At 37.7% G+C, this 23,508-nt stretch overlaps 1 protein-coding gene across 1 annotated transcript; it reads left to right on the plus strand.

Moving 5' to 3' along the window:
• The first annotated feature begins 393 nt into the window (after positions 1-393).
• On the plus strand, positions 394-4,629 carry LOC107827188 (L-ascorbate oxidase homolog). Its single transcript, XM_016654280.2, has 8 exons — positions 394-668; positions 819-928; positions 2,251-2,521; positions 2,755-2,857; positions 3,000-3,345; positions 3,467-3,829; positions 3,941-4,019; positions 4,109-4,629. Exons 1-8 carry the CDS (start codon positions 477-479, stop codon positions 4,319-4,321), a joined length of 1,677 nt encoding a protein of 558 aa, XP_016509766.1. The 5' UTR covers positions 394-476; the 3' UTR covers positions 4,322-4,629.
• Positions 4,630-23,508: the final 18,879 nt, after the last annotated feature.

A 23,508-nucleotide genomic window follows, 5' to 3' on the forward strand; every position in this document is an offset into this window, starting at 1 on the left:
AAAACCTACGAGTATTTGTTATATTTTCAATAAACAAATTAAGGTTAATATGGCCAATTTAATTGTTATTTAATACTAAAAGATGGATTACTTAACATATGTGAAAACAAAAAAAAAAACAATTAAAGTGGACAGGAGGAAGTACGTGATTTAGACTCTTTAGTAATGCCTCATATGGTGATTAATGTCTTTCTTGAACTTTAATCTTAATTATGGTATTAACACCTAATTTGAATAATCTTATATTTTTGTCTAGATCCGCTATGTATGCTTTCACCGACACCCCCATGGGCCAACTCCTTTTTCTTTATTCTTTTTGCTAGTTCTACTTCTCCATTTTAAAATTAAACTCCTGTCTCAAAATCTTTCCCTCCCTATTTTTACAGCTATGAGTAACTGAGGTCCACTTGCTCACAAGTTACTTAAATTTTACTAGTCTATACACCACTTATAAATATGACATTGTCTTCATCTTCATGTTCACTTTAATTCCCTTCTACTCCCAACTCATCAGAAAATCAAGAACAAGAAAAATGCCACTAAAACTAGCAGTAGCTGTGTTTTTAGTGGCACTATTAGTTGTGAATACAGTAGCAGAGAGTCCTTACAGATTCTATGAATTTAATGTTACTTATGGCACCATTTCTCCTCTTGGTGTTAAACAAAAGGTTGGTTTCTTTTTATCTTTTTGTTTTCAATAATGTGAAAAAGATTATTGTCCTTTTTTGGACCTTGTTTTCTTGGGTTTGTAAGTGATCATTTATCTTACAGTAATCTGTGTTTCTTTTTTTTTTTCTTTTTCTTTTTTGTGTGTGTAGGGAATTCTGATCAATGGCCAATTCCCTGGTCCTGACATTTACTCTGTTACTAATGACAATGTTATCATCAACGTCTTCAACTACTTGGATGAGCCTTTTCTTATTTCATGGTAATTTACCTTTACAACCCCTTCCATATGCGTACTTTTAAAAGTTTGACATTTAATTTATCTAGGCTCTATATCTTGGATATGTGTTCATTCATTTACCGGTCGAAAAATGTAAATACTGCATTATCTTGAGAAAACTAGTTGGACATGCATGTATAATGTCATGTTATATTGTTGAAAGAATTTATGGCGATTCATTAACTCTCCATTTCACAAAAATTGAAGTCCTTGCATTTGATCCTTGTGAATCCCTGCCCCTCTTCCCCTTTAACATGTTAAAACTAAATCATTTCCAAATATATATAAATTAAAAAAATTAAAATGAACCTATAAGAAAAGGTGTCGTATAACATGCAAAGAGAATGTAAAGTTTAAAGGCCACACATAATAAGTTTAGTGATTTTTTACAGCTGGTTTTAGGTCGCTTATCTAGCTTTTTTCTTTAACTAGCTTTGAGCTATCTTATTATTATACTGTAACCATAAGATTTATCAGTTTATTTGCAATTAATCCATAGGAAAACGATGTAACAGTGTTTTGATCCCAGGGTGTGTGGAAATTAGGCAATCAATACTATTTGAATTGTTTCTCTCAATATTTGAAAGTCACATGGTTTTTGTTTGAATGAATACTCAAATGTTTGAAACACTAGACTAGAGTAGGTAATCATGTGACAAACATGTGAAAGATAGTTTAGTCATTATGTACTTCTTCCTCTTGTGTCTTTGCATGTGAACTCAAATAACTGCACTAAAGAAAGATAGTAGTAGTAGTAATAATAATAATAATAATAATAATAATAATAATAATAATAATAATAATAATAATAATAATAATAATAATAGCACTCATCCAATGTCCCTCGAAATTTTTCCCCTCAATGGAAGTTAGAAAATGCGAAGTTTAAAAAAAAAAAAAACTAAAGTTAATAGAAGCAACAGCGGCCAAAGGACGGCGAATGTAAGTTTTCCCGTTGTTTCATTTGTGAAAAAGCGTCAAATTTGGCCTTGATTCCTAATGGAGCTCTAACCTGAAAGTGATTTAAACTGTAGTCAATGTTGAAACATAAATATAAATCTTTTTTGTCGAACAATTTGGATACGTAAAGTCCACTCATTTACATTGAAGCTCCGTTATAAATAATGGCAAATACGAGACAATTTACTAACAGTAAAGTCTAAAGACATGAATATCTGAAAAGTTTAACTCAATGCAAAGTTGGACCTTTTTCCTTCTTTTAATTTCTTGCATTTGTTTCTTATTTTTTCCTTCTCTAGGAAATATGATTGATAGTTTTTTGTGAAATATATATATATATATAGGAATGGAATTCAAAACAGGAGAAACTCATTCCAAGACGGAGTATGGGGAACGACGTGCCCAATTCCACCAGGGAAGAATTTCACATACGTTTTGCAAGTGAAGGATCAAATAGGGAGCTTCTACTATTTTCCTTCTACTGCATTTCACAAAGCTGCAGGTGGTTTTGGAGGATTCAGGATCCTCAGCAGGCCTGGAATTCCTGTTCCTTTCCCTGAACCTGCTGGTGATTTCACCGTCCTTATTGGTGATTGGTACAAGAGCAATCACACGGTACTATATTTTATCCTCGCTAATAACTTAAGCTTTGTTTACTGACAGTATAAATGAATTTTACACGCTCAATGTGATTTGATTAACGAGACAAGCTAGATGCTTTACTGTGGAAAATCTTAATCGCTCGTCAATAATATTGAATGGAATGTATTAAAACCATGAGATTTGTATTTGTTTTGATGATCTGCTCTGATACTTACCGGTTACTATTTGAACTTCCATTTATGCAGTACTTGAAATCAATTCTTGACAGAAACCACAAGTTGCCTTTTGTTGATGGCATTCTTATCAATGGTCAAGGCCGTAATGGTGCTTCCTTCACAGTTGAGCAAGGTAAAACAATTGCAGGCGCTCGAATTTGAAGCCCAAGTCAATGCATTTCTTATTTGTATAACAGAGTTTGAAAAGAAAAATCATATTAAGATTCTTGACAGATAGCTTTCTCTGATGATCTAACAATGAGAATCTCTTACAGGGAAAACTTATAGACTGAGGATATGCAATGTTGGATTGGAACATTCACTCAACTTCCGAATCCAAGATCATAAAATGACATTGGTGGAAGTAGAGGGTACACACACAATGCAAGAGATTTATTCCTCCCTTGATGTTCATGTTGGACAATGCTACTCTGTCCTCTTCACAGCTGACCAAGCTCCTAAGGATTACTACATTGTTGCTTCAAACCGTTTCTCGTCTATTCTTATTGATACCACTGCTGTACTTCACTACAGCAACTCTAACCAGCAAGTCTCCGGCTTCCCCCCTGGTGGTCCGACCATTGAAATTGGTTGGTCGCTTAACCAGGCTCGTTCTATCAGGTATCACATGCTTTCACCTCTTCGCTAGTTATATTTGCTCTTTGTCAACAATTTCATTTTTTGGGTTGAACATATCATACACTTCTAGCATGGTATTCATATTCATTTTTTTGTGTCTTAGGACCAACTTATCGGCTAGTGGACCAAGGCCAAATCCACAAGGATCATACCATTATGGTATGATCAACACAACTAGAACTATCAGACTTGCAAACTCTGCTGGACAAGTCAATGGAAAGCAGAGATATGCTGTCAACAGTGTGTCCTTTGTGCCAACTGATACTCCGCTCAAGCTTGTTGATTACTTCAAGATTGGAGGCTTTACTGTAGGAAACATACCTGACGCCCCACCCGGTGGAGGAATTCACCTCGATACATCTGTTTTGCAGACTGACTATAGGACATTCATTGAGATTGTATTCGAGAACAAGGAGGGGATCATGCAGAGTTGGCATCTTAATGGCTACGCTTTCTGGGTTGTAGGGTAAGCTGCTTATGAAGAGAAACAACACAAGATGTTTTTAATGTCATGACCTAAATGTTATGCACTTGTATTCTTTCTTAATTTTTACTTCTCTTGACATTCTTAATGCAGTATGGACGGAGGAAAATGGACTCCGGCTAGTAGGAACCAATACAATCTACGCGATGCAGTTTCACGAAGCACAACTCAGGTAAGATAGAAGGAAAACATATGATGTTACTTTGTTCCAACATTAATGAGAAAGAAAATTAACATGAGAAAATTTTTGGAAAAATGCAGGTGTATCCCAAGTCATGGACAGCAATATATATTGCATTGGACAATGTGGGACTGTGGAACCTTAGGTCCGAGTTTTGGGCTCGACAGTATCTTGGACAGCAGTTATACATGAATGTATACACAGAATCAACCTCTTTGCGAGATGTATATCCCATTCCAATTAACGCTCTTCTATGTGGCAAAGTGGCTGGCAGGCATAAAAGACCGCTTTAGGCTAAACTGCAAATCGTGAAATCATTCTGCTGCTATACTTTTTCATGCCATCAAGCTCAGGCAAAGTGAAAAAGAGAAGAATTTGACTTACATTTGATTCTTGTGTTATGTTATACACAGGCTCAGAGAGCAAAGTTAGGATAAAGTAATAGCTTATTACTGCCCCTATTAGTTTACCACAACTAGTTTGAATGACCTCAACTCAAGCTCCCATTCTTTCGTTGTTTCCACTAAACGTTGTTGTTCTGTTCTATCTTCATTGTTTTAGTTGTCTTGAATAACAATAAACGAATTGCTGTTTGTTTTCATATCTAGGAGCAGAAATTCATGTTTTTTCTGTTTACCCTTAAAACGGATTAAAATTAAATTTGTACGTGGTTTTAAGGATACGTGGATAGATTCAACACAAATAATCAAAGATATTAGATAAACGAGTGAAAGGCAAAATGAATAATCAAACCATTTGTAATGTTATAGCCCAGCTTGAACTTGGGTTGGACAATAGTTTTGCCCTCGATCGAACCCTCGGTTCGGAGCCAATAGAGAATGAATAACAAAGAGTAAAATAATAGTATTGCTATAGCTATAGAGAGCAATAAAAATGAAATTATATTGTCTTGGTTTGCGTGTTACAATGTGTTCTATTAAATAAGAAGCTTCCCCTTTATATTGTAGGAGAATTTCATGCCTCGTATAATTCTAAAAAAAGTAAAAATCTTCCTTTCTCGTTAATTACTGATCTGTTACCGAGATCGAGCGAGATCTACGCCATGATATCCGGTCGAATGCGGATATCACGGCCCACTGTTAGTCGTGTACAGTCGTTTGCCATATTTTCTGAGGTCTTGGAGCTCGTTCTGGGTTCGGGGAGTGTTGTCTTATCGGGTCCGATGGTAAGAACTCCCTTCGGGCCTTGATACAAAGAGTTTCCGACTTCGATTTCGATCTCATATATTCATACTCTTACTTTGTTTGATCCTCCGAGAAATCGGGGTGTGCGTTAATCCCGATTTCACCCATATACAGATAGTATTGGCCCAAGTAAATGTGAAGTTTTGAAGACTGGCAAAAGAACTCAGACATGGACCAGGTCCATCTTGTGAAGCACAGTCGTGATCAATCCAAACATGTGAGATGCACGTGAAGGAGATAAATCTAACTTATCAGAAGTAATATCTCTTGATCATGATCGAAAAGGTTGCATATTGGATAAGGAAAAAGACTCCTTACAATATATTGAATAAAGAGAAAGACTCCTTACACAAAGAGAACACAGTTTAGGAAAATGATAGAGTTAGAGTATGAGATCAACTAGAACTCTTCCACCATGGAAGAGTAGCATCTGTATCCTAGTAAATCTCTAATTACTAACTCCTTAAATATCAGCGGTGTTCTCTTTTATAGGTAATGCACATAAGCAGAAGTAAAACGTGAATTAGAGCAAAATAGCAAGGCAATTTTGCAAGCAATTTATGTGTGATTCACACGTGCAATCCTGAAGCTATTTGAACCAGATAGAAGAACCAGCTCCAAGTGTCTATCTTTTACTCTAGTTCAATTGTAGTAGGTGATTTTACACTGTACCTTTCAGTTTTTATAGAAGCAATTGTATTAGGTACTTAGAGTTTTCAAGTTAGAGTTAACTTGAAATTGTCGCAACAGTTGAGGCTGTGTGCCACAACGGGATTAGAGTTAATCCTAGGTTTACAAAAGAGTTTTTGTAAATGCAGTTTTTGGCTCAGTGATTTTAGTGGAGAGTTTGGGAAAATCCTACTGGAAAGTAGGTCGTAGTTTTTTCACCTTTTGAGCCAGGTATTTTCCATGTAAAAATCTTTGTGTTCTTTATTTTATGTACTTATTATTCTACAACAGTAGTAGTTAGAACACATAGAAGAACCGGGTCCTTCTATAATGAAGTTAAGCGAAAATTGGGTACCACACAAATCACTCCCCCCCTCTTGTGTGGTATTGAAGTATAAAACATTAATTTGTATCAGAGCGGGTTATCCTTGAAGAGGCTAACACCTTAGGAACAGATCAAGATGAGTGCACCACCTGAAAACTGGGAAGGGCAATCCATTGCTAGGCCTCCACTCTTTAATGGCCAGTACTATTCTTGGTGGAAGAATAGGATGAGAGAACACATCATAGGAGAAGACTATGAACTCTAGGACATAGTTACTGATGGTCCCCTGGCTACTACAAAGAATAATGTTGAAGGAGTGGACTGCCAAAGACAAGAGCTGACTGTACTACTTAAGATTTGAAGAAATGGGAAAAGAATGTCAAGGCCAAGAAATAGCTTGTGTGTGGACTAGGTCCAAACGAGTATAGCAGGATTCAAAGATGTACCACTGCTAAGGAGATCTGGGACACTCTACAAGTGGCCCATAAAGGAACTCCTCAAGTAAAGAGATCAAGAGGAACACTACTATATTCTCAATAGGAGAATTTCACCATGAAGGAAGGAGAAACCATCCAAGAGATGTACACAAGGTTCACAATACTAACAAATGAACTTAAGTCTCTTGGAAGAATTATCCTTGATGAAGACAAGGTTGAGAAAATCTTGACAAGGGTCTTGCCAGTAACTTGGGAAAGCAAAATCACGGCTATTCAGGAATCAAAGAACATTCCTACTCTCAAGTTGGATGAGCTGATTGGAAATCTCACTGCCTATGAACTGAGAAGGCAAACCATGAAGATGAATGCACCCAAGAAGGAAAGAAGCCTGACTCTCAGAATAGCTAAGGGTGCAAACTTAGAGGATGATGAAATGGCTATGATCACAAGGGATTTCAAGAAGTACCTAATGAGAGGAAAGGGTTCTTCAAGAGGTGCAACCTTCAACAAACCAACGGCTCCTGAAAAACAGACCAACGAGGGTTGCTACAAATGTGGTAAGATTGATCACATGATCAAGAATTGTCCTCAGTGGGAAATTTAACGGAAGAAGGAAAGGGTTGAACAAAGAAATAGGAAGAAGGAACAGGTTCAACCCAACAGGAACAAAGGATCAACAAAGGCTATAGCTGCTGCTTGGGGAGAAACCTCAGATGAGGATTCAGAAGAAGAAGCTGGAGATGAGCAAGCACTTATGGCCATTGGAGAATCAAACGATGAACAAGAGGTAAGTGTTATTCATCTCAAAAACTAGATTAAATTTTTGTCTAAAAAAAGGCTATCTGAATTACTGCTAGACTTCATTGATGAGTCTGAGGTCACAAATAATGAGAAGGAACAACTGTCTAGGGAATGTGTGATCCTAAAAGCCAAGGGCAAAAATATGGAATTTAGGGCTAGTGAAAGTGATAGTAAAAATACTGAGTTGAAGAACCGGGTTCTTGAACTTGACACCATTGTCTTAGAACTTAGGTTTGAAAATTTAAAACTAAAATTAGGAACAGGTAAGAAGAAAGCTGATCACATACATCTCACCTTAGAAGAAAATCTGGGAAAAATGAAGGATAAGTTGTACAAGAAAGATGAGCAGATAAGAGTCCTAAAAGAAGATCTAGGCAAGGTGAAGCATAAACTAGATAGAACTTGCAAATGGAATAAGTCCTCTGATGCACTATCCTGGCTACAATAGCAGCACATTAGCAATAATAGAGGACTTGGCTATGGGACCCAAGCACCTAAGTGGGATCCCAAAAGCAAGTATATCACACTTCCTGAAAACAAAATCTACACACACTGTGGCAAGACTGGTCATTACAAAAGTGAATGTAATGCAAAAGAAAAGGCCAGTCAAAAGAACAAAACCTTTGATCAAGAGAAAAATAGGCTGCTTGGATGGTCCAAAAGGAATTTAATTCACCCCTTTACCTATAGAAAGGGACCCAAACTAGTTTATATTCTGAACCCCTGATTTCGTTTTGCAGGTCCAAGTGAAGGGAGGTAGCCATATATGGTACATGGATAGTGGCTGCTGAAAGCATATGAATGGAAGTAAGAACCAGTTCCTTTCACTTGAGGACCTAAAATGAGGTAATGTCTCATTTGGAAATGGGAAGAAAGGTGAGATCATTGGGTTGGAAAGGTAGGTAAGACGGACTCACATTCCATTTAGAATGTCTACTTGATAGATGGCTTGAAATATAGCCTAATCAGTGTATCACAACTGTGTGACAGAGGTAACCTGGTAACATTCACCTATACCAAATATTTTGTGATTAATCTTACCACTGACAAGATTGCTTTGTAGGAAAAAAGATTTAACAATATTTACATTGTAGATTTTTCCACTCTTTCAGAAAATAAACTCACTTGCTTGAGTGTGTTGGACAATGTTCCCCTCATGTGGCTCAATAAACTTGGTCATGCAAGTTTAAATCAACTCAACAAATTAGTCTCCTAGGACCTGGTAATAGGGTTACCTAACATCAAGTTCAAGGAAGACAAAGTTTGTGAGGCCTGTACAAAGGGGGAAACAGGTAAGATCATCTTTTAAAAGCAAGAAAATGGGAAGGCCGACCAGGACGATAGAACTGGTTCATATGGATCTCTGTGGTCCAATGAGAACATTGAGCAGAGGTGGTAAGAAATATGTGATGGTACTTGTTGATGATTACTCTAGGTTTACTTGGGTATTGTTTTTAACATCTAAGGACGAAGCATCTGACATAGTTACTGCCTTTGTTAGAAAAACTCAGAAACAACTAGGTAATCAACTTGCATCAATTAGGTCTGATCATGAAACTGAATTTGAAAATGCTAAGTTTCCTGAATTTTGTGATGAGCATGGTATAGATCATAATTTCTCTGCACCTAGGACTCCTCAACAAAATAGACTAGCTGAAAGAAAGAATAGGACTCTTGAAGATATGGCTAGGACTATGCTTCTTTCTAGTAAACTGCCACATAGCTTCTGGGCAGAGGCTGTAAATACTGCATGTTATATCATTAATAGGTGCATGACTAGACCTCTTATAGAGAAGACTCCCTATGAGTTACTTTAAGGGAGAAAACCAAATATATCCCATCTTAGGGCATTTGGATGCAAGTGCTTTGTGCACAATAATGGAAAGGACTCCCTAGGTAAGTTTGATCCCAGAAGTGATAAGGGAGTATTCTTGGGATATTCTTCATATAGCAAAGCTTATAAAGTGTACAACTAAAGAGCTTTGTGTGTAGAAGAAAGTGTACATGTAGTTTTTGATGAAACTGATATTCTTTCTAAGGGACAGGAACATGAAGATGAAGCTATTGGGCTGGTAAAATAATTGAGTGAAGTCACATATCAAGTTGAAGATGAACCAAAAGAAGGAATAGGTGATAGAACAGGTTCTTCCATCCGGGGCAACCTAATAGGGGGAATTGAACACAGAAGAAATGAATCTAACTCCCAAATGGAACCTGTCCATGTGCCTGTTCCTCGGCAACAAAACATGGGCGAAACTCCAACAGAAATAAGTTGTGTGTGAAACCTTACAAGTATCAAAGTTCTCATCACATTGAGAACATCCTTACTAATCCAACTTCTAGAGTTAAAACCAGATCTCAATTAAAGAATCTGTGTGCTTTTGATGCATTATTATCTCTTATTGAACCTAAAATGTTGTTGAAGCTTTGCAGGATATAGATTGGGTGAATGCAATGCAAGATGAACTCAATCAGTTTGAAAGAAGCCAAGTGTGGCATCTGGTCACAAGACCCAAGGACAGATCAATAATTGGCACTAAATGGGTCTTCAGAAACAAACTTGATGAAGATGGAACAGCTACAAGGAACAACGCAAGGCTGGTGGTCCAAGGTTATAGCAAGAGGAGGACATAGATTATGATGAGACCTTTGCTCCAGTTGCAAAACTGGAGGCAATAAGACTCCTCATGGCCTTTACAGTGCACATGGAATTTACCCTTCACCAAATGGATGTGAAGAGTACCTTACTAAATGGCTACTTAAAGGAAGAAGTCTTTGTCAAATAATCTCCAGGGTTTGAAAGTAAGGAGTGTCCAAATCATGTATACAAATTGGACAAGGCCCTATATGGACTCAAGCAAGCTCCTATAGTATGGTATGAACGTCTATCCAAATTCCCGCTTGAACATGGATACAAAAGAGGTAAGAATGACAGTACTTTATTCTTGAGGGAAAAAGGTAAGGTTGTACTAGTAGTACTAATATATGTTAATGACATAATTTTTTGGGCAACCACTGAAAAACTGAGTAAGGAATTTGCAAAATTAATGGGGAGTGAATTTGAAATGAGTATGATGGGTGAGCTTAACTTTTTCTTAGGCTTACAGACCAAACAAAACCCAAATGGAACCATGATCCATCAACAAAAATATGCAAAAAAGTTGTTTAAAAAGTTTAAAATGGATGAATCAAAAGAAATAGACACACTCATTGCAACAATGACTAAATTAGACATAGATGAACCTGGTTCATCTGTTGATCATAAGTTGTATAGGGGTATGATTGGCTCACTTTTTTATCTTACTGCTAACAGACCTGGCATAATTTTCAGTGTAGGGCTTTGTGCCCGTTTCAGGCAAATCCTAAGGAATCCCATTTGACTGCTGTCAAGAGGATACTGAGATATTTGAAAGACACTACTGATATTTATCTTTGGTACCCTAAAGGTAGTAACTTTAATCTAGTAGGATATGTTGATGCTGACTATGCAGGTTTCCTTGTGGATAGGAAACGCACCTCAGGTATGGCTCATTTTCTTGGTTCATGTCTGGTATCATAAGCCACTAACAAGTAGAATTTAGTGGCCTTATCCACTGCTGAGGCTGTATATGTTGTTGCTGCCTCTTGTTGTGCTCAACTGCTGTGGATCAAACAGCAGCTGATAGATTTTGGCATTGAAGTTGGTTACATCCCTATCTTTTGTGATAACACTAGTGCTATAAGTATGACAAAGAACCCAGTTCATCATAAGAGGACTAAGCACATAGATGTTAGACATCACTTCTTTAGGGACAACTATGAGAAATGATTGATTACTATAGAATTTTGTGCTACGGATAAACAAATTGCGGACATCTTTACTAAAGCACTGAGTAGAGAAAGTTTTGAAAGGAATATGTTAGAATCAGGGATGATTAAGTTCACCTAATGGGACCAGCTCAGAATGCACAAGAAAAAAAATGAAAAATGAAAAATTAATTTTTTTTGGCTAGGAAATATGGAACTTGTGTAAGTATCTAGATTAATTTTTACTCAGCTTCATACTTAAATAGTATACTCCTGTGACATGTGTTGATATGACTCACTGATCTCTAACAAATTTTTCTCTATTTTGGTAAATTGAGGCATGATCAAGAGAATTCTAAATGAAGAACCTGGTTGATCAGTATTGGTTCATCTAAATAACAAGGCATGTTTTCTATACTTTACACAATTAGAAATATAAATATTTAAATCATGAGCAGATTCCTACCTATGTTCAAAAACATCAGAAAATTCTATCCGTTTATTTTTGAAGCAGTTCCGTCTCTATTAGAATTCTCACCACAGAAAATGCCTAAAATCTAGGGAAGCTTAACCGTTCATTCAACCTAAAATTTCAGGTTGATTAAACCTCTAATTGACTGCTAAAAGCTACTGATAGCCATTGAATAAGTCATTTTATTTAAATACCCATTATTACCTTCTGCCACCCTCATTATTCCAAACCGTCAAAAATTCTCCTTCACTCTAAATTGTTTTCTCCTTCAAAAAGCCCAACTCACAAACTCTCTCAAGCCATCAATTACAATGTCGAACCCTCAAGATAATTCAGGGACTCCTCCACCACCATCCCCTTCTAGTTCATCCACACCTTCTCCACCTAGTACAAACCCCCAGCCTAAGAAAGACATGTCAAAATGCTAGCTCGAAAAACTGTAGCCTTAGGTGTACTGTCGAAGAGATTAAAAGCAGAATTGAAGGCTGCCCAAGCCCAAGATTTTGAGAACTCAGACGATTCATTCAAATCTGTGAGTGAGGGGGAAGGACTTGGGTCTTCTGACTTTGAGAAGGCTCAAAACTCTCCTTCTAAGGTAGTTCTACTTTGGATGAAAATTTAAAAAATACGTTTGTTTTGGTTGGGTCTATCAGGAATGTGGAATTGTCTGAATTGGGAAGAAGAGGAGGTAAAAAGAAAGATATATATATATATATATATATAGAGAGAGAGAGAGGGTGTATGTGTTGATGTGAGGGAAAAAGGGAAAGGAGTGACTGGTTCTTCACCCACTTCTGAATTGATGGTACCAGCTATCTGTGGGGTTAAACATGCAACTGTGGAAGAAAGTGGCAAGAAGTCAGGGGGAAGTGGTTCAGGGGAGGCTGCTAAAGGGTTAGTTAATCTAAGTTCACAGGAAGATGAACCTGGTTCATCTATTGAGGAGGCCCTAGCAGACATTCTGAAGAAAGTAGGTGCCAGTTATGATCCAAAGAAAAGGATAACTCCAACACCAAAAGCCTCTAGCACTACAAAACCTTCCAAAAAAAGAAAGTCTTCCTCCCCAACAACTACTGAAATTCCCTTGCCAAAGGGAAGACCACATGAAGTCGAGTCAAATAGGTTGAGAGTGAATTACAAAAGGCTTTGGCTGAAAGTAAGAAGAAGAGGATGGATAAAGGAAAAGGTAAGGTTTCAGAGTCCTCTGATGCATTTGATATTGGGGAGATGGAACAGGTCCATCAGGAGGAACATACAACAATGGAGGTTCAGACCCCCAAGCCCAAAAAGACCAAGATCTCTTCCAAGAAGTCTTCATCTGTGTCTAAGGCTAATGAACCTTCATTGGCCAAGAGGACAAGGTCTGTAGTGAAAAACAAACAAGTTAGAGTTTCTGAAGATGAGGAATGGAGTGGTGAAGAAGAGAGTGAGTCTGATGGTGAACAAGACAAACTAGTCAAGTTTGGCAAAAGAAAATTTTTGAAGGGAAGAATGCTGAAAGACTTGGTGGAACCAAGAATGTTTGTTTGGTTGATGCCCTAACTGTTCAGGGTTGGAAGGACATGGTCCTTCTGATGGATGGAAGTCTAGCTAGGAATGAAATCATTGAATTCATGGCAAATGCTGAGGTCAAAGATGGCAAAGTCACCAGCCAAGTAAAAGGAGTTCAAGTGACCTTTGATGCAGAGAAGCTAGGAGAGATTCTTGACATCACTGCTAAGGGATATGATGACTATACTAGGCAAAGATGGCCAAGTCTGGATTCCCTTCCTCCTGCCCTTGAAATTACTAGGCAATTCTGTAATGTTGAAGAAGTGAATAAGGCCAAGTCTGTGCACAAGAGTGAAATGAATCCACATCACAAAGTCCTCTTTGAGTTTGTCAACAGGTGTCTACTGCTCAGGCAGGAAAGAAGGCACATTGCTAACTATATGGACTTAGTTCTAATAGAGTGCCTTGAAAGTGGAAGGCAAATCAACTGGCCCGCATTCATCATCAAACTACTGGACAAGTTTATCAATGGCTCCAAGGCCCATGCCACCCCATATGGATTTATTTTGACTACTGTTCTGGATCGGTGCAAGGTGCCTCTGAAGAAGTGGGAAATGGACACAAACAAGGACTACTTTGGAATTAATACTCTAATTGCTTGTGACTATCTAGTCAATGACATTCCAAATGAACCTGGTTCATCCAAGAAGACACCTATCAATAGTAAAGTCAGGGCTCTAGTTCAAGAAAGTGAGGCCAATGATGCTAAGATAGCTAGGCTTAAGACTCGCTTAGCAGAGGTTGAATCTGAGATGGATGCTCTCAGAACTGAGCTTAACAAGGAAAAGGAGAAGAATGATGAGATTCTGCACAATATGTTGAATCTTCTCCAAGCCCAAAACCAACCCTTTAGCCCCCCCAAGCCTAAGGAATTCTAGCCTTTATCTCCTGAACCTGTCTAGTTCCATCAGTGACCCAGATTAGGGATTTCTCTTTCTCTTTGCTCATGTTTTGAATATTTTTTCTTTCTGTTTGTGGATTGTGGTAGCAACATATCCTCTATCAATGATATCTACTGTTTTTGCCCTTGTTGATTGTTACTATTTCCTTGATAGTTTAAATATATTTTCCTGATTACTGATGATTAATCCATGATTGCACTTGCAGTTGCCCCAGTGGCCATGAGTACTTATTAAAATCTGGGACTCACACTTTATTTATGCACCTTTTCGATGATGCCAAAAGGGAGAAGAGATATTGTGCTTTACATATTCTGAATATGTGATGTTTATAACCTAATTAACTTGGTCCTTGATGATAATTGAATTTTTCTAAACTTTGTATTGATGAATAAGCTGAGTTCTTACATGGCCTAAGTGAGTGAAAAGCACAGAGTTTGTCATCATCAAAAAGGGAGAATTTGTTGGCCCAAGTAAATGTGAAGTTTTGAAGACTGACAAAAGAACTTAGACATGGACCATGTTCTTCTTGTGAAGTACAGTCGTGATCAACCCAAACATGTGAGATGCACGTGAAGGAGATAAAACTAACTTATAAGAAGTAATATCTCCTGATCATGATCGAAAAGGTTGCATATTGGATAAGGAGAAAGACTCCTTACACAAAGAGAACACGATTTAGGAAAACGATATAGTTAGAGTATGAGATCAACTAGTACTCTTCCACCATGGAAGAGTAGCATATGTATCCTAGTAAATCTTTAATTACTAACTCCTTAAACATCAGTGGTGTTTTCTTTTACAGGTAATGCACATAAGCAGAAGTAAAACGTGAATTGAGAGAAAATAGCAAGGCAATTTTGCATGCAATTTATGTGTGATTCACATGTGCAATCCTGAAGCTACTTGAACCAGATAGAAGAACCAGTTCCAAGAGTCTATCTTTAACTCTAGTTCAATTGTAGTAGGTGATTTTACACTGTACCTTTCAGTTTTTATAGAAGCAATTGTATTAGGTACTTAGAGTTTTCAAGTTAGAGTTAACTTGAAATTGTCGCAACACTTGAGGCTATGTGCCACAACGAGATTAGAGTTAATCCTAGGTTTACAAAAGATTTTTTGTAAATGCAGTTTTAGGATTAGTGATTTTAGTGGAGAGTTTGGGAAAATCCTACTGGAAGGTAGGTCGTGGTTTTTTCACCATTTAAGCCAGGTGTTTTCGTCGTAAAAATCTCTGTATTTCTTTATTTTCTGTACTTATTATTCCGCAACAGTAGTAGTTGGAATACATAGAAGAACCAGGTCCTTCTATAATCAAGTTAAGCGAAAATTGGGTACCACACAAATCACCCCCTCCCCCATCTTGTGTGGTATTGAAGTATAAAATATCAGATAGCCCCCTCAATTTCGAGAGAGTAGGTTTGCCGAAATGATGGGAAGCAATATATGAATCCATGTTCCTTCCTTCATACATTACAACCGAGGTGACAGACTAGCCGAAGCATCTCATTAGTCCCGTCATTCTGACTTCGGACGTGTGTCGGTCATTGGTTGGTTGTCTTCAAATGTGAAACGTCGCGTAATGATGAATTTTCCCCTATAAAAGTTTCATACCTCTTCACTTTTTTCACTTTCTAATCCTAGCTCTTACCTTCGTACTTTATAACGACTTTCAACTTTCTCAACTCTTCATACCTCACTTCTTAAACCTTCACATCTTCATCTCTAACCTTCAAATCTTCACGTTTTTATTGGATTTTCAATCCAGAACTTCATATCTTCATTTCTAACCTTCAAATCTTCATACGTCTTCTTCAAATCTTCATATATTTCCCAGATTCACGATGGCCAAATCATCCAAATCTTTACCACAGCAAGCGGTCCCTTTATCTTTCCACCCGACCACAGACGTTGAGGTGGATCCAAAGCCTCATATGAAAAGCTTCATACTCGGGGGATGTTCAATCGGAGATGACTTCAAGTTCGAGAAGGCCTCCGTCAAACAAGATCGAGGTGAAGGAGCATGGAGATACATATGCTCCGTTACTGAAGATACCCTTCCTATAGTCCAAGAGGACTGTAAATGGGAAGGAAAGGATGTGGTTATCCCCGGGCCTAAGGACGATATAACTACCCATATGGAAGGGTATTTAAGTGTTCACACTTGCTCATTTATGCTGGGCACCCAGTAATTATGTCCTTTTGTAAGAGGTACGAGACGTGCCTCGGGCAAATTCATCCGTCCCTTTAGAGGATCGTAATCCTCCAACACTATTTTGTAAACAACATCGAATCTCCTCAGTTCACCATTAACCTTCTACTCCATCTGTACACTCCTCGAATTTTACGAGGAGGACTAACCAAGCTTTATCGTCGAGCTAGCAAGGTCCCTTTTTCGAGCATCGACGAGGATCGAGACCGAGGTTGATAGGGGAATTTTGTTCGGGTAAAAACTGAAGACCTGATCCTTCCCGAGTTCCTGCCATTCACCGAGAAGTGGAATGCATCTCGTAAGTGTAGTCTTTCCTTAAGTGTCAATTTCCCTTTATTTATTCTCTCATCGCTAGTATTTATGGTCATGCAGCTGGTTCAAGGGTTCCTAATACGATCCCGCAGTTGAAGGAATGGATCGAAGGAATCTGCTATCGCGCCCTCTTTTTTCCCTTTTTGATGGGGAAGTCCGGGTTTTGACATTCATGGGGGAATAACTCGTTTCCTTTTTGGGAATTGGGTATTTGAAGAGTCGTCACCTAACAAATATAGTGTGTTAGGGCACTTAGAGTAATTAACTCATGAACTAGTTTGCATTACCATAGATTAGGGTAAGAGCTCGAAATAACCTTAAGGGGAAGGTGTTAGGCATCCCTCGCGGTCCACAATGGTGGGTCCCAGCCGAACTTAAACTATGTAAATTAGTCATTTTACAAGTAAACAATTTCAACACATATTCGCAAATAAAGGCATGTTTTCACATTCTAAACACATGTATGATTCAGGTAATGGAAGCAAGGGAGAGCTTTGGAAGCAAGGGAGAGGTTTGAACAACTTACATATATATATATATATACGTAAAGAAAAGGAAGTTCATTTAAAACACATAGGAATTGGGAAAGAGGGGTCCTGATTTCGCGAGAAAAAGGGGGCGTGAAAGTAATCACTCCTCAATGAGAGGCTACACGTGATATTAGCACGTAGTTATCATATCCTTACTATCCAATTCCCTCCCTTTGGTCATAGCCCAAAGCATTCTAGCAACCTTAAAAGATGTCCTATGTGTGCACTACCCGTCCCTTCCTGGTGGCCCGGAGGTATTTAGGACCTCTAGTTTGGGTAGTTCTAGACCATCCTAAGGTACTTAAAGGAGAAAAATCTAGGCGATAATCAAAACAATTTAGACTGGAGTAAAAGAGAACAATTAAAGGCTCAAATATTACCTCCACAAACAGAGCAAGCAAGTGCACGTCTTAAACACAGTTTTAGGTATTTAAGAGAAGCCCTAGAACATGATATCTTGGTGAGCATAGAATATGCAGTATTGAGTTAGGACCAAAGTGTCAAAGACCTATTCAGTTTGCTTACTAATTTTAGACCTACTGAATATGAGCAGTCACAGATAACAGAGCATAGTTTTACAGTTTGCAGAATTTTAGTCGCCCTCTAGGCTTGCCTAGGCGTGTGATAGTGATGTCCTATGAGCATGGTATCTAATTATTGATCAAGAATACAGTAAGCAGTAAATAATTTCAAAACGAGCAATTTTGGATCTTATAGGCATGCTTTCTAGCAATATTCCTTAACGCAGAGTTGAGGATTATTAAAGAAACGAGTACGTTAGTTAATCTGATTAAGAACTTACAGGCGTGAGTTAATATTAAACTGATTTTAGATCTAACTAAAACTGATTTTAGATCATATAGGCATGATTTCTATAATTAAAGCTTATTTTAGATCCTATAGGCATGATTTCTAATTATGTAAAAAGTAAAGCAAGCAGAATTTATTTGAACCAAAGCAGATCCTATAGACATATTATCTGACAAACACATTTGAACCAAATGAACCCCTATAGGCATGTCATCTAACAAAACACATGTGAATCAAAATGGACCCTATAGGCATGTTATCTACCAAACTTTACCGACAATATAAAACTACCCTCCCTTTTCACTAGTCACCCCAATATCTGTTTTTAACTAATTATTACAAACTAATGATTGAATGAATATTACATAAACAGAAGAGAAATTAAGCTATAGGGAGCCTGAAGCAGGCCCAAAGCAATTTCCCAGCCTTTAATAGTCTCAAATGCCCAAAGTTCTATAGCCAATTTTATGTCTAGGTGTGTCAGAGTTTTCTAAGGACCTCAAGAATCCCGGGCAGTGCTCACACCCAGACCTTTCTCAAATAAGGACTGATTTATGTGCAGTGTGGAAGTGTCAGCCCTGATATGCCAGAGTTTAGAGAGATCTCAAGGGTCTCTAAGCAGTACACATACCAGAGGGGCAGGACTTAGTAATCTAAGTATAAGTGAGAGTGCATAATGATTTGAAAGAGTTTTGTAATCAGTGTAAAGAAATGTCTTAGTAATGAAAAGAGTTTCTGAAAACCAATACTGATTTAGTGATAAAACAATTTAAGGAAAGTATGAAAAACAATTTTGCACTCAGAACACAAGCCACAAACAAACAGCTTTGGAAAATACTTTGACAAACAGTTTCCACACAGGGAAAGAGGGGTCAGGAACACAGAGAATACAGCTTAATGGAGCACATAAACAACAGGGTGCATAGAGTTTTTAAGGAGTTCTACAGAACTAAATAGGTTAGATATAATGCAGGTCATTGAAACATGAAGCAAGAGTCACAGCAGAAACGTGTTGAAAACATATAAACAACCCAACTGTAGTTATCCTAGGAAGACTAGATAACTTAGCAGAAGTAAGGCAGAACATGCAAGGACATAATGGACATGCTAGGTAAGTATTAACAAGTGTATGCATGCTAATTACACAAAAGCAAAGTTTAGTCATGCTAGATAAATAGTAGTCAGTCAAACAGGCTAGCTGCATATGTAAGACATGTTAAACAATATAGCAAGTAAGCAAGTAAAATGAAAATATGCTAATCACATATTTGAATAAGGCAGTATTTGGCATGCTAGATAAGCAGTAAACAAAAGCAAGAATGGACTCAGGTCAGATGAACTAAGGCAATAAATAAACACATAGGTTTAGGTTCTTAAAATTAATCAGAAGCGTACCTAGTTAAAGAAAGAAAACACAAGATGTGAGACAGGTATTGTGCAATTTCCAGCCCTGGCTTGCAGCTGGCTAAAATAGAAAAGATCACAAGTAGTAGAGAGAGCAGAAAGAGCCTTTTTAGAGTGTAAAAGTGGTAGTTTATGAACTATTATCCATGTGAGAAGTTAAAACAAAGAGAGTTTATATAGTAGTTCAAGACTAGAGCAAATAAGGTAAAGTAATCAATAACCAACTATTAGGAATTTCAGAATCAATCATACAAAGATTCAGTATAGTCTTCTCTTTTAATTAAGGAAAATCAATCAACAGTAATGACAGGAGCTAATTAAGGCAAGAGATTCAATCAGACCGAGTAAAGAAGTAAGAGTCAGAGGTTTTGTTAAGGAAATGAGTTCAAATCAAACCAAAAATAAGACCTTCAGAATGCAATAGTCAAGAATTTAATTAAGGAGAGAATCATATAAAGAATTAGCAAGTATCACAGACAATTCAAATAAGGCAAGAAAGGAATAATCAGGATTCAACACATAGGTTTTAACGAAACAAATTGGTAAATCAGGAATTCAAAATAACACTGATTTAAGGAGAAAAATATAGGTTTACCATGAATTGCCAGAATGAATATAGACATATAGAATCAGTAGAAAAGTCAAACCAAGAACCTTAGTAGAGGCACATTAGGATAAAAAATCACAAGACATCGAATTAAGCTAAAGAAAAATCACATGAATCAAAACATAGGACAAAGTCAGTACACAAGTAACTCAGAAACCAAACAAACTGTCGAATATTTTTTGGGATTTTAGCACAAACTAGTTAGGGTTAAAGCAAACCTTTACGAAATCGGTTGAAACACATAAGAAATAGAAGATTAAAATTATCAAACATTTTGGGGAAAGAAATTTTAGGGAAACCCTAGTTTAGAGAAATGGAAAATCATTCGAAAATCAGAAAGTTCTTGTAAAACTCATGTGAAATTGGTTCGATCCATCTCAAATCTTGCACAGATCTGAGAAGTTCAAAGAACAAAATTAGGGTTTCAAGAAGAACAACACATAGATGAAGTAGGCTTAACAATCCATAGATTTAAGGCAACATAGGAAGATTTTACTCGAAATTGAACCGGAACAACCTGAAACAGGCAAAAAAGGGCCATAGGTGTAAGTGGACTGACCCTGGTCCCTCGAGGACCTTAGAGATGAAAATACCAACATAGGAGAGGCCATTAGAGGTATGATGTTAGTGAGAAACCACCATGAACGACATCAAATGAGTTATGATGAGGGTGAATTAGGGTTAGGTTTTGAGAGCATTCGAAAGAGGAGAGGAACAGATGACGGCGGGGAGGGGTGTTAGAACGATTAGGGTTTGGGGGTATAGGCTGCTTTATTTTAGGTAAGGGGGAATTTGGACCGTTGATCACAATGATCAATAGCCAAGATTTGCCCGAGTATTGAGTTGGGCAGGTGGGTATTGTGCCTAGGGTTTCTGGGGTGGTTTATAAGGGGTTAAAATTGGGCTAGTTAATTAGTCTAGGTCCAGGATAGAAAAAGACTATATGTTAAATACCTCTTTAATAGAGAATTGTTTTAAAAAAATAATTAATAGGATGTAAAAAATGATTTTTTATGCTTGGAAATATTTTAAAATAATTACTTAATATTTTAAAAATATAAAAGGCTATTTTTCGGTAAAATAATGTAATAATGCATGCATAGGCTATAATTACAAAGTAGTTACAATTGCATTCTAAAAATATAAATGTGGCTATTTGTGCAATAATTGAAACTTGGTACAAATGCAAATAATAAAATTAAGCCACAAAATTAATATAAAACTATTTGTGATGCAATTAGTGATTGTTTTTATAAAATAAATGCTGGGAGAAATTAGTTAAAATATTTTTAAAATGCAGAAATTTTATGAAAAATACTAATTGATGTCCATGCATAGTTTTGAAAATACTATGGGAAAAATTGGGTATCAACACATGCCCCTCTTTTCCTGGGAAAGATGAAAGAGTTTTCGGGTAAAGAAATGATGGCCAATTTTGACCAGATGGGATGTTTTGAAAGATAGAGGCCGAAATCTAGTCTTTGAGCTGCCTACATATTCCTGGTTTTACCCGAATCAGGCCACGTGTAGTTCTGGATTCATTGGCGGAATATACCGTAGAAGTCATTACAAAAACGACATGGTTATGGTGAATGGTCCAGGTTTGAGGTAGCTGAAGGAACTGGAGCAAGGTCGCTCCTGCTAGGATAATGTTGCTTACTGGTCACTTGCAGATAAAGAGATGCTACAAACATGCATTTGTGCGAAAATTTAAACATGATGCAAATTCCCTTTGGACCATGAAAATTGTCTTCGAACGGTTAAGGATGACGTCCTCGGACCATGATGTCCTGGGTCATGAATTGTTTAGCAAGGGATTCGCAGGCCATGAAATGATATTCTCGGGCCATGAAAATGGTGCCTCCGAACCATGGCGCCTTTGAATAATGATATGCAAATTTGAGAGATCCTCAAGCCATGACATGGTATCTTCCGGCTATGAGGATAATGCCTTTTAGACTATGATGCCTTTGGATAGGTCGGCGATATTTTAGCCCATGATATGCAATAATATGATGTTAACAAGACAAGGCTTAGTCTTGTGAAATGAAGGGTTGAACTTAGCCCGATTGAAAAGCAAACAGATAGTACTAGAGTAGAGCAATATTTATGCAAGGAGGGACAATGCTTAGTCCCATAAAAATGTGGAGGCAAGGGTTAGCCACATGCAAATATGGAGGCAAGTATTAGCCTCATGAAGATATAGAGGCAGGGATTAGTCTCATGAAGATATGGAGGCAAGGATTAGCCTCGTGCAAATATGGAGGCAAGGATTAGCCTTATGCAGATAGGGAGGCAAGGATTTGCCTTATTCAAATATGGAGGCAGGGATTAGCCTCATGCAAATATGGAGGCAAGGATTAGCCTTATGCAAATATGGAGGCAGGGATTAGCCTCATGCAGATATGGAGGCAGGGATTAGCCTCATGCAGGTAGGAAGGCAAGGATTAGCCTCATGCAAATATGGAGAAAGGGATTAGCCTCATGCAGATAGGGAGGCAAGGATTAGCCTCATGCAGATATGGAGGCAGGGATTAGCCTCATGCAAGTAGGGAGGAAATGATTAGCCTCGTGCAAATATGGAGGCAGGGATTAGCCTCATACAAGCCTCGTGCAAATATGGAAGCAGGGATTAGCCTCATGTAGATAGGGAGTCAGGGATTAGCCTCATGCAGATATGGAGGCAGGGATTAGCCTTATGCAGATTGGAGACAGAGCTTAGTCTTATGCAAGTATGCGGGACAGGGATTACTCCCATGCAAAAAGAGAGTAGCAAATAAGAATAGTATATTTCTTAGCTGGAGATATAGTCGGTGTCTGATGGCCTATTTGATAGTGAATTTGCTTTGTGTATACACGTTTTTGAATGCTATCGCTACATCTAATGTGCCTGCGTTCAAAGAAAAATTGTCAGTTTGTAAGGGGAGGTTGGTTCATGCCTTTTTCCACTGGCCTTGCTTTGCTCTGTTCTGGAGGCCACATTTGACTTTCCCTGAGTAGCACCTGATTGTTCCGAAAAATAGAGTTTCAAAAATAACTATTGATAAAAATAAATTTGTTTTAGAAACAAGTAGTTTTAGATAAACTAGTGACTGTAACACATTTCAGGGATATTGCAACTTTCTCAGGTTAGAATTTTGAGGGTCCTCCTCAAAATTCTACCCTAGTTTGGGTGGATGATCCTTCGGTCGTTTGCGAGTGACGGAACTTGTTGAACCTTCTTTGGAATTTTAAAAATCCTTCTCAATATTCTGCCATAGTTTCTTAACCCATTTCTGACTTTCTGGCATGAGACGACATTGGCTGGACTTGCTCCTCCTCAAAATTCTGCCCTATTTTCTGATCCTAGTGGGAAATGGAAATTTTATTATGATATGACCGAACCCATAAGGCTGCCTACATATCCCCTCTTAAATGGGAATCAGGTCAAGCGTAGTTCAATTACATCAGATGGGAAAAT

Source organism: Nicotiana tabacum, chromosome 20, assembly GCF_000715075.1.
Source record: "Nicotiana tabacum cultivar K326 chromosome 20, ASM71507v2, whole genome shotgun sequence".
In the NCBI taxonomy this organism is placed as follows: domain Eukaryota; kingdom Viridiplantae; phylum Streptophyta; class Magnoliopsida; order Solanales; family Solanaceae; genus Nicotiana; species Nicotiana tabacum.

Coding starts and splice junctions, on each gene's coding strand:
- LOC107827188 (XM_016654280.2), top strand. CDS start 477: ATGTTCACTTTAATTCCCTTCTACTCCCAACTCATCAGAAAATCAAGA. Junction 2,858..2,999: donor TTCCTTCACAGTTGAGCAAG/GTAAAACAATTG, acceptor AATCTCTTACAG/GGAAAACTTATAGACTGAGG. Junction 4,020..4,108: donor TTTCACGAAGCACAACTCAG/GTAAGATAGAAG, acceptor GGAAAAATGCAG/GTGTATCCCAAGTCATGGAC.